The sequence below is a fragment of the Podarcis pityusensis genome, assembly GCF_964106645.2.
Source record: "Podarcis pityusensis genome assembly, chromosome: 11".
NCBI classification, from domain to species: Eukaryota; Metazoa; Chordata; class Lepidosauria; order Squamata; family Lacertidae; genus Podarcis; species Podarcis pityusensis.
This window is the reverse complement of record NC_138036.1, coordinates 400,564-411,543: the sequence shown is the minus strand read 5'-3', so window position 1 is coordinate 411,543 and position 10,980 is coordinate 400,564. Positions and strand designations below refer to the sequence as shown.

The 10,980-nt window shown below is 56.7% G+C and overlaps 1 protein-coding gene across 5 annotated transcripts; it reads left to right on the top strand.

Moving 5' to 3' along the window:
- The first annotated feature begins 249 nt into the window (after window positions 1–249).
- On the top strand, window positions 250–10,686 carry FAM221B (family with sequence similarity 221 member B). Of its 5 annotated transcripts, none has more exons than XM_080973741.1 (7): window positions 250–319; window positions 2,552–3,063; window positions 4,131–4,274; window positions 6,401–6,511; window positions 7,589–7,788; window positions 9,408–9,527; window positions 10,589–10,686. In XM_080973741.1, exons 2-7 carry the CDS (start codon window positions 2,562–2,564, stop codon window positions 10,601–10,603), a joined length of 1,092 nt encoding a protein of 363 aa, XP_080829867.1. In that variant the 5' UTR covers window positions 250–319; window positions 2,552–2,561; the 3' UTR covers window positions 10,604–10,686. The 5 variants fall into 5 exon arrangements, with proteins under 5 accessions (XP_080829867.1, XP_080829865.1, XP_080829866.1 ...); XM_080973739.1 differs by having other exon boundaries at window positions 10,430–10,686; XM_080973740.1 differs by having other exon boundaries at window positions 7,585–7,788.
- The last annotated feature ends 294 nt before the right edge of the window (window positions 10,687–10,980 follow it).

Sequence of the window (10,980 nt, the reverse complement as noted above, 5' to 3'; positions counted from 1 at the left end):
AGGGAGTTCATGCGCAACCCCTTAATGGTCGAGACGGTGGGGAAGTCCAGATCCCACACATGTCCCAGCAAGGAAGAGGCGGCGTGGGTGGTCCTGCACCCAGCAGAGCATCAGCACCCACCGAGACAGGGGCACCCCGGCACCCCCCTTGCTCTGGTGCAGGCACCCTTGGAACCCAGCTGGCTGCTGTGGCAATAAACAAGGCTTCTGTCGCCATGGCAATGCTCCCTCCCTCCCTCCCACCCTGCGGCCAATGGGATGAGGGTTCCCTGGCTGCAGCTGGCCTGGTCTGGCCTGCCCTGTGAGAAGCCCAGCCGAGGTAGGAGAGCTGCAAAGCCCGGCACCAAGTGGCAGTCCTGCTCCCCCCCAACCCAGCTCCTCCCGCTACGGAATGACCAGCCTGTCTTGACGCACCCTGCGCCCACCCCCCTGGCACAGGATCATCTTTGGGGTGGCCTTTCACAGCCCTTGTATTTGTTTAGCAGGGCTTAGCAATGACTCAGTCCCCATGAGGTCGGCTTCCTCCGCTACAGACCCTCCGTAGGGCAGAGAGGGCCCTTCTGGGTGGGTGTGGCCCAGGAGTGGCCTTCTCTGTGGTGGCTCCTAATCTGTGGCACTCCCTCCCCAGAGAGGTGTGTCTGGCACCTTCATTACAAGACACACCTCCTTACCTTGCCCTCTGCCCCTTGTTGGCTCATTTCCACAAATTTAGGTCATTTTAATATTGTGTCTCAGACTTGGGGCCTTAGGCTGAATTGTGGGTAAATAATATTCATCATCACAATAGGCAGTGTGGTGTAGTGGTTAGTGCTTGACCAGGACCTGAGAGAGCAAGATTCAAATCCTCACTCAGCCTTGTAGCTCCCTGGGTAACCTTGGGCCAGGAGCTCAGTCTCAGCCTGTCCTACCTCACAGGGTTGCTGTGGATAAAAGAGAGACGAGGAGAAGCATGTCCACCACCTTGAGGAAAGGTGGGGTATAAATGAAATAGATTAAAGAAATGAAATAAGAAGAGTTCAGTGGCAGAGCGTATCCTATGTTAAACTATGGAACTCCCTCCAGCGATGACCACGAACTTGGATGTCTTTGAAGGAGGATTAGGCAAAACCATAGAGCACAGCAGGGTATCAATGGCTACTAGCCAGGAGGGCAATGCTCTGCTCCAGAGGTTTTCAACCTTTCTGAGTCCACGGCTCACTTGACCAACTACATTTTTCCCTGTGGCTCCCCTGTGGGGCTCAGGAGCCCAGTTAGGTTCCCCCTTTGCCTGCAGAGCTGGCAGCCTCTCCCCCTTTTCCAAACACCCTCCCTTGTGGAGTATTCCCTCGGCCTCCTCTCCCCCCTCCTTGGGAGTCCTCTGGGCAGGCACTGCTGCCGCCCCTGGTCTCTGAGCTGCCCCCCTGCCCCAAAGAGAGGGGCCTCCTCACACTGCCCCACAGGGGCCTGGGAAGAGGATGTCCCCAGCCTTAGTGGTCCAACAGAGACTGGCCAAAGGTGAACGTGAGGCTAACGCCTTGCCTTGGGTGGCAGCAGCGGGCACTGCCAGGCCTGCATGGCGGAAAGGCTCCCCTTCAGCACCGGGCACTCAGCTCCCAGGCAAGCCTTGCACACAGCAAGCCCAGGAAAGGCCAGCTTGGCCCTTGTCTGCCTGCCTGGCCTCCCACTTGTCTCTCCATTCCCAACAGCAAGGGCTGGCAGGCTGGCTGGGCTCCCTCGCCCGCCTGCTTGCTTGCTTACTCTGATGCTGCCTCAGCAGCCAGCACCCCCTGACCGCCCCAGAGGCACCATTCGCCTGTGGGGCTTAGAGCCAGGGCTGCTGCAACAAACAGCTGTGCAAGCCTTGGGGAGGCAGAGACGCAAGAGGGCATCAGGAGAGGGAGGGAACAAAAGAGGGGCAGAGGCCAGGGTTGCCCATAGGACCCTTGACCACCATTCAGGGCACCCCAGGGTGCCACGGCACACTGGTTGAAAACCACTGCTCCATGCAGTTGGAGACAGCCGTTCTCCTGGAAACCACAGGAGGAGAGCGCTGCTTGCCAGCTTCCCATTGGGCAGCCACTGAAAGAACAAGGTGCTGGACTGGAAGGGGCTACTGGCCTGATCCTGCAGGCTCTTCTTATGTTCTGATCCTGCTGTGTATGCAGAAGGTCCCAGGGTTGGACCTCAGCACCTCCAGCTAAAATGGCCTTCCGTACTGAGGCTGGGAAAGACCACTGAGCCTCCTGCTGCCATGAGAGAGCGAGGAGGGCTGCTTCCAGTCAGAGCCGAGGAGGCCCAGCTAAGTGGCCAAGGGTTGGGCTCCAGGCAAGGTCTCCCCTCCCTGTGCTCAAACATCCAGGCTGTGTCCCTCTGGGCGTGAGATGCCTGGGTTGATTCCGTCTTTCCCTGCCTTTTTTGGCCAGTCTCCAGCTGCTGCTGCTCCTTCCTTCCTGTTTGGTCTCCAGCACCGTTGCCTAGTGACATACAATGCCACCCCCCTTCCCTTCCCTTCCTGGGAGTCCAGGTCAGTCCAGCGCCTGCACTGCTCTCACTGGCCCTGTTTGCATCCCAGAACAGCCAACATGGAAGAGGAGCCCATTGAAGATGTGCCCATGGGGCCCTCGGAGGAAGAGCAAGAGCAGGGGGGTCAGAGGACCTCCTCCACCGCCCTGGAGGTGGAAGAGGAGATCATCCTGCCTGCTTCCACTTCCTTAGATGATGAAGACGAGGAAACCATCTTGCCCGTGTCCACATCCCTGGAAGGGGAAGATGGTGGCAAGGAGACGTCGCTCCCGCCTTCGGAGTGGGAGACCTCCGAGTCGCTGGTCCCGCAGGAGCAGAGCCCCAGCAATGACGGGTCTTCTTCCCAGCCTCTGGAGAGCTCTGAGCCCTCTTCTTCCTTGGCTTCCTCACCTTCCTCGTCTCCCGTTTCCTGGAGGAGGCAGAAGGACAACCAGCTGCAACCCCTGGAGGAGGTGGAGGACACTGAGGAGACAACGGCGGAGCTCAGCAGCATCCTTCCCCAGAGGAGCCTGGAGAAGAAGGCCAAGAAGAAGGGCGCCATGGTCAAGAAGGGAGCTCTGAGTAGGTGACGCGGGATCTGACCCACAGGGGAGGGGGCTTCTTGGGGAGGACTTTGGGTTGGCTGTGCCCAGGAGGAGGGGGTGAAGGTTCTAGGGGAGCAACATGTGGCACCTGGAAGCTCTGCAGGACAGGGAGTCACAGCATCATAGAACTGGAGAATGGGAAGGGCTCCCCAAAGGGCATCTAGTCCAATCCCCTGCAATGAAGAAATCTCAGTTGGATCATACATGACAGATGGTCACCCAGTCTCTGCTTAGCGCTTAAAAACCTCCAAGGAAAGGGAGTCCACCACCTCCTCAGGGAGACCAATCCACTGTTGAACAGTTCTTACTGCCAGAATTCTACTGTGTTACCATCTTCCTTAAAGGACACAGGTGGCGCTGTGGGTTAAACCACAGAGCCTAGGACTTGCCGATTAGAAGGCTGTCAGTTCGAATCCCCGCGATGGGTTGAGCTCCCATTGCTTGGTCCCTGCTCCTGCCCACCTAGCAGTTCCAAAGCATGTCAAAGTGCAAGTAGATAAATAGGTACCACTCCAGCGGGAAGGTAAACAGCATTTCTGTGCGCTGCTCTGGTTCGCCAGAAGCGGCTTAGTCATGCTGGCCACATGACCCGGAAGCTGTACGCCGGCTCCCTCGGCCAGTAAAGCGAGATGAGAGCCACAACCCCAGAGTTGGCCACGACTGGACCTAATGGTCAGGGGTCCCTTGACCTTTAGGAGCACAACAGCCAGAGAGTTGGATGGAGAGCTGAGCTGGAAGCAGGAGACCCAGAGACCTGCTTGCTCTGTGCTGGGTATTCAAAGCCGCAGCCGTTTGGGGTTGATGCTGTGAGCCCCTCCAGGAGTGAGTTTGTGGAACCAAAGCAGCAGGGCCCCCAAAAAGTTTGGGAACCACTGATTTAAATCATTCCTATTTAGCCTTTCTGCGCTGAAGTGAACTGAGCAGATCACGAAGCACCAACTCTTGTTGGACTGGGCTTACGAGTTTATGAGTAAATAGCTACCAGTCCCTCGGAAGCCATTCCTCTCCTAATCCTGCTGGGCCGGATCCTGTCTCTCTTGCCAGACTACACAGCGAGGCCTGTGGTGCCAGCTGAGAAGGCAGAGCTGATATCGGTGGCCAAAGCGATGCACCGGGAGAACTTTGGCAAGAATGTCAAGGAGCTCTTCCACCTGGAGAAGGAGGCAGCCCTGAAGTCCATCGAGACAGGTGGGCAGAGCCTGCAGGCCAGGCAGATGCTCCAACCTGTAACGTGTGCGTGAGTATGCACAGGCACATGTGCAAAGTTCTGCTTTTAGGCAAACAAAACCCAAGGCCCGCATGCAGGAGGGGACCCCCTGCCTTGGCACATGTGGAAAGCATCTCGGCATCAATGCCAATTGCAAACTGAACATGAGGGAGCAGGTTGGGACACGGGTGGCGCTGGGGTCTAAACTACTGAGCCTCTTGGGCTTGCCAGTCAGAAGGTCGGCGGTTCAAATCCCCACGACAGGAAGAGCTCACGTCCCTCCATATCAGCTTCTGCCAACCTAGCAATTCAAAAGCACACCAGTGCAAGTAGATTAATAGATACCGCTCCGGCGGGAAGGTAAACAGCATTTCCATGCACTCTGGCTTCCGTCATGGTGTCAGAAGCAGTTTAATCCCACTGGCCACACGACCCAGAAAACTGTCTGTGGACAAACGCTGGCTCCCTTGGCCTGAAAAGCAAGATGAGCGCTGCAACGCCATAGTCACTTTTGACTGGACTTAACCATCCAGGGGTCCTTTACCTTTTGCCTTTATGAGGCAGCAGTGGGACACAGCTGCAAAAAGGGCTAGTGCAGTTTCAGGCTGCATTCATAGAACCGTAAATCTCCAGATCAGGAGAAGAATTAGTTCCATTTTATTCTGAGCTAGTCAGGCCTCACCTGAAGTCCTCTGGGTGGTTCTGGAACAGCTTCAGAGGTTGAGGGCTCCAGGGGAATGGAGAGCTAGTCCTGTGCGGACAGGTCAGAGGAACTGGGTGTGCTGAGCCTGGAGAAGAGAGAATGAGGGGTGGGGGACAGGAGAGTCTTTCTCTTCCTCCTCCTCCTCCTCTTCTTCTTCTTCTTCTTCTTCTTCTTCTTCTCCTTCTCCTTCTCCTTCTCCTTCTCCTTCTCCTCCTCCTCCTCCTGCTGCTGCTTCTCCCAAGGCCTGATGGGATTTCACAGCACAGAAGGGGCTGCTGTGGCTGGTTCTTTGCTGCCTGCGAGGGCAAATGAGGCAACCATTTGCCAGTGGAGCCAGCGGGCTTTCCCATCACGGGAGTTCCTTGAGCAGAGGCTAAATGCCCACCTGCTGGCGATTCCCACAAGATCCCCTTCGTCCTGACTCCATGAGTCCCTCTTGCTGCTCAAGGATGAGCTAGGACAACAGAAGGCCTCCCCAAACTCTGCCTCTGAAGGTTTCTGGCGGGACCATTTCTGCCATTGGGTGTACTGGAAGCCCAGCATTTGGGGGCTGAAGAACCCTCTTTTCTCTCTCCCCAGGTAAGACATGAGAGGACCGTAGATGCCAGCTACGCTGTGCCAGCAGGGGCAGCCCCCATGAGGAGATGTCAGGCCCTCCCCCACAGTGTTTCTGCCACCCCCAAACCATACTGGCCAAGGAGGTAATCCCCATTCGCAGCAGTGGGGTTATGAACAGGGGAAGCGGCTGGATCCTGGTCCCATCTGTTGGCCCACCTGGCACAGCATGATCCGCTGTGGCTCTCTGGGGTCTTGGGCAGAGAGAGAGGGGCTTTCCCCAGCCTGCCACCCCAAATCCAGTGAGGTGGGGGGGCAGGGGCGGAACCCATGAGCTGTGCTCTGGCCCTGAGCTACGGACCTTCCCTTCAAAGCTTCCTCAGACAAGCACCCCCCCCCCACGCCCAAAGTCTGTTTGAGTGTAGAAGGAAGGGCACAGCTTGGCATGGGATGCCACTCTGTCTCCTGGCCCAGAAGCTGTTCGGCAGCCTGAACGGTGGCAGCAGCAGCCCTTGCCCTCTCCCACGGGGTCAGGATTATGCCAAAGAGGCATTTGGGCTCTCTAGAGGAAGATTGCAGGAGTAGATGGGGCCTTTTCTTACAATATGCCTTTAAAGCACATTCAGAGAGCAACTGTAGTTTACCCTTCAGCCGCTGCAGTCCTTCCCACAGGGGTTAGGCTCAGCCTGGTAGAGGCAGCGCCTGGTGGTCTGGAGTGGCCAGGCCCAGAGCCCAGACATCAGGGAAGGAGTGGGGGGAAAGCTCCTCATCTGTGCCAGTTTGGCCCAGGCAGTGGGTGGGCTCAGCTCCCCTGCCTCCCGTCTGCCTGAAAAGCCGCCTCTCCCACAGGCCTCTATATCGGCTGGCGCTGCCCTGAGTACCTGTGGGACTGTTTCCGCGTGGGCGACGAGTCCAAGTGTTTCTGCGGGCATCTGCTGAAGCAGCACCAGGTCTATGTGGGTAAGTCATGGGGAGGGGAGGTAAGGAGCTGGCAGTCAAGTTGTTGGTCCTGTCTGAGAGAGGGAACTGCGGGCATCGGAACCAAGGGCAATTCTGAGCCCTGCAGTAGAAGTGGCGGGGCCCCCCCATTGGTTTGCCCACAGCCCTTGATGTGCAGGTCTCCTGCTTCCGTCTATGGAGGTTCCACTTAGCTCTCATGGCAGTTCCTGCTTGATGTGCCCTCTGCCAATGTGCCCAATGCTAATGATGGCACTCAGGTGACAAATGCAGTCATCATCTCACAAAGAAACGCTCCATGGCTTGTTCAGTCATGAAATCCTCCAGGAGTTTTCAATTCTTGGATCCCCAGAATCAGCGGCGGAGGAAGCTGCCCAGGCACCTGGAGTGGGGCGCCCAGGGGTGGGGCGAGCCCCCCATAGGAGTGGGGGCACACTGCGGGGCCTCTGGAGTCTGCCTGCCTCCTCCCACTCAGCTGCCCTACAGCTGGGGGGGGGGGAGGCAGCAGGCAGACCGTTTGGGCAGTGCAGAGTGGTGGCTTGGGCGCGCTGTGGGCTCCATGGTGAGTGCCACCCGGCATTTTGTCACCCCCCTCAGTAGTGACACCTGGGGCGGACCACCCCCCTGCCCCCTGCCTTCGCCCCTGCCCAGAATGAGAAGGGACTGGGGATGCCATGCAGACTGACCCCACCCCCAAACTCACAACTGTGCATAGCTGTCAACGTTTCCTTTTTTTAAGGGAAATTCCCTTATTCCGAATAGGATTCCTCGTAAGAAAAGGGAAAAGTTGACAGCTATGCAACTGTGCTGCGTTTCATCTACAGTGTAGAAAGCTGGCACACCTAGAGCACGCCCGGGGCAGGCTCTGCTGCGGCAAATCTTGCAAAGTGATGGCAGAGGAGATATGGGGCACGTTCAGCTCCACAGGGTGGGACATCTCTCTCTTGCCACAACTCGTCTCTGAGCGGCTCCTGCCTTTGCTTTCAATTCCCCCCAAGGACTTCCCCAGCCCCTCCTTGGGCTCCTTCAGCCCCCGCAGCTCCTCCTGACCAGCTCACTGCCGCTCCTTTCTCCAGACAGGCGGGCGACCGTGTCCTGCACCCTGCAGGGGTGCAAATGCCAAGCCTTCATGTTCATCCCCTCCCGCCCAGAGGAGGTGGGCGAATTCTGGCTGCGGAGGAGAACCGGCTTCGACCCAGCGGCCTGGCGGGCCAAATGCCGCTGCAAGCACACCCACGAGGAGCACACGCCCAATGGAGCCCGGGGCTGCGGTGCCCGAGGTGGGTGGGGGGTGGGGTCCCCCTCCCCACTCTTGTCCCTGGGGTGCAAGGAAGGGCAGAGGGTGCCAGGCATGAAGGCCTGCCCAGTGCAGTGGGTTGGACAAGATGACCCTGGGGGCCCCTTCCAGTTCTACAGTAATGTGATTCAGGTAGTGGGGGGGATGAGCCGTTTTGTGAGGTGGGGCAAGTGGGTTGCACCACGCCAGTGAATCTTCATTTTTCTCTGTGCCTAAGCCCATATCCTTGAGGGTCTCTTGGCTGCTCCTGTAAGAAATAGGATTTCAGGAGAATCAGAACCTGAATGTCCATTTGTTCCCATTCAGATTTAAAGAGCAGTTTTCACAGAGAAAGGGCTGGGGCAAAAAGAAAAGGGCACTCAGACACAGTACTTTAAATTGTAGACGTGTGCCTAGAAAGTGTGGGGCAAAAGCTTAGTGTGAGCCCTCTGGTTTTACGGAAATCACTTGTCGCCCTACACTCTGAACAGCCCTTGTTCTTGCTGTGGGGGACACAGTTTATAAACCTGAAATATACTCAGAGTCGCAAAGTGATTTCATGCTCTTTATTCAGCTCATAGTGGTGAGGAGGAATGAATAATTGTCCCCTCACAGTATCTGCTTTATATACATTATTTACACAATGGGCTGCACATGATTGGCTAATTCTGGAATTCTACTGTAAGCCAATCAGGTTGTGGATTCACTTCTATCTGGAGCAGGATTGGGTGGTTCCTGCCAACCAATCATACTGCTGCATTGTTCTAGGACCAATCAGACTGCTGCATTCTGAATCCTATTGTTCTAGGACCAATCAGACTGCTGCCTTTTGGATCCTATTGTTCTAGGACCAATCAGACTGCTACAGTTTGGATCCTATTCAACTCAGTACATAACAAAACCCTTGAAATAACCCCCTCCCAAGGGGCCTCTTTGGGGTCTTCCCATGAGCCCCAGGAGAGTGGAGAGGGGCACGCAGCCCGGCCTCACATGGTGTCCTGCCACCACCCCAGACAGGACTCCAGACCCTCCAAGTCTCCCTATTTTCCAGGGATATCCCTGACTTAGAGAAGCCGTCCTGGTTTCTGATTTGATCGTGGAACGTCCCACTTTCCCTTAGGATGTCCCTATTTTGATTGGAGAAATGTTGGAGGGTATGGAGTTATGTGACCCTGAGCCGCCGGAAGGCATTTTAAAAATGCTTAATGTTTTTATATATGTTGGAAGCTGCCTAGAGTGGCTGGGGAAACCCAGTAAGATGTGTGGGGTTTAAAGAGTAAAATTATCGTGATGGAATGGGATTGTCCCTATTTTCATTGGAGAAATGTTGGAGGGTATGGGACCCGAGGAGGGCCAGTTCACACATTTCAGCCTGCTAGCCCTCTCTGTGTTACAGAGACCCAGCAGATCCTCCCATGCCTGGAAATGGGTGGTCCAAGTGGGCCTCTTCCCCCACTTTCTTCACAACAACCCTGCAAGGTTGGTTCCTGCCTTGTTTGAAGCTGCTTAAGGTGATATTCAGGGCTGTGTGGGACCCTCTCCCTGTGCCAGAGAAGCCCCCCCACCCCAGACTGGCATCCCACCCCCCAAGCACTGATGCCCCCCTCTCTTTCCGTCCTCTAGGCTGCTCCTGCCCGGCTTTCACCTCCAACTTCCTGTGCGCTGCTTGCGACCGGCGCTGGGAGGAGCACGAGACTTTCTTTGAGTCGGAGGAGACGCGGCGGAAGGGGGGCCGGCCGTGCGGTACGGGCAGGAGGGGAGCAAGGGAGGGGGCACTGTGGGGGCCGCATTTCCCCCAGCCTATCCTTCTGGTGCCCACAACTGAAGCTAGTCAGTTTCCCATCCTTCCACCCCAATTCCATGGGGCTCTGCTCCAGCGGAAGCTCATGAAACACCGAGGGCAGCCCCACAGAGAGCGCATTGCAGTAGCCTGGCCTTGAGGTTGCAAAGGCAAAGATCGGGGTCAGTAGACTTTTTCAGCAGGGGGCCGGTCCACTGTCCCCCAGATTTTTGTCGGGGGCTGGACTATATTTTGAATGAATTCCTATGCCCCACAAATAACCCAGAGATGCATTTTTAAATAAAACGACACATTCTACACATGTAAAAACACGCTGATTCCTGGACCGTCCGCGGGCCAGATTGAGAAGGTGGTGGGGCTGAATCTGGCCCCTGGGACTTAGTTTGCCTACCCATGGCATAGATTAACACACTCTGCCGCTCTCTTTCCTTGGATATGTTACTCCAGTAAGCCAAGCCAGACCTGTGCGCTCTGAATTTGCCTTCTGAAATTGTGGAGGTCACCCTAACTTTTCACAAAACTGCTGCCAGCCTTGCCATGGTGCCTCTGAACTCTGCGTATTAGCTGGGATTCTTGCATTGCAGGGGGCTGGGCTGGATGACCCTTTGGGGTCCCAATTCTATGAACAAAGTAGCATCCTCATTTTCATCCCTGCAGTTACCCTCATGTTCAAATTCATATTCTACAACCATCTGGGAATTTTTCCACTCAATATTCTGGTTTCACAGCCTCCCCGATCCTTCCTGGAGAGCCAGCCTTTGGGTGCTGTGTCCTCCTGGCTTCCGGGGCCCTTCCTCCTGCCCCCTGCCAGGCTCCGTCCCACACCTGCCTCTCTCTCCCCCAGGAGAAGCCTATCTGCCTTTTGCCGAGATGCCCGAACTGCGCGATGCCGTCCTGACGGGGCGCTCCGAGGACAGCTCTGCCTACCAAGCCCTGCAGGGCCAGGCCTTCCCGGCCCTGCCTGCCCCCTCTGGCTCACGCGCTCTGCCTCTTCCCCCCTCAGGGCCCCGGAGGATAGTGGAGAAGGACCACAAGAAGGCCTGAGGGTGGCCGGCGGACGGGACCCCCCACAGCGAGAGGCAATAAAGAGAGGCTGCTCTAGCCGGCCGCGTCTGGGTGTCTCTTCCGGGCCCCTGGGGGGGGTGGGAGGGCCCTGCGGGGAATCCAGGGCCAGAGGGGGCTTTGGGGCAGGAGAGGGGTCAGGATGGGATTCCTCCACGTATGACCAGGACAGTCCTGTTCTCACAGGGGCCAAATTCTCCAAAGAACCTAGGGATCTGGACAGACTGCCTCTGGCCCTGGAAGTTCTGTAGGATCATGAGAAGAGCTTGGCCAAAGCGTCCTGTTCTCACAGCCAGATGCCACAAGGCGAAACCCTCAAGCTGCAACTCTCCT

Coding starts and splice junctions, on each gene's coding strand:
- FAM221B (XM_080973738.1), top strand. CDS start 2,562: ATGGAAGAGGAGCCCATTGAAGATGTGCCCATGGGGCCCTCGGAGGAA. Junction 3,064..4,130: donor GGTCAAGAAGGGAGCTCTGA/GTAGGTGACGCG, acceptor CTCTCTTGCCAG/ACTACACAGCGAGGCCTGTG. Junction 4,275..6,400: donor CCTGAAGTCCATCGAGACAG/GTGGGCAGAGCC, acceptor CCTCTCCCACAG/GCCTCTATATCGGCTGGCGC.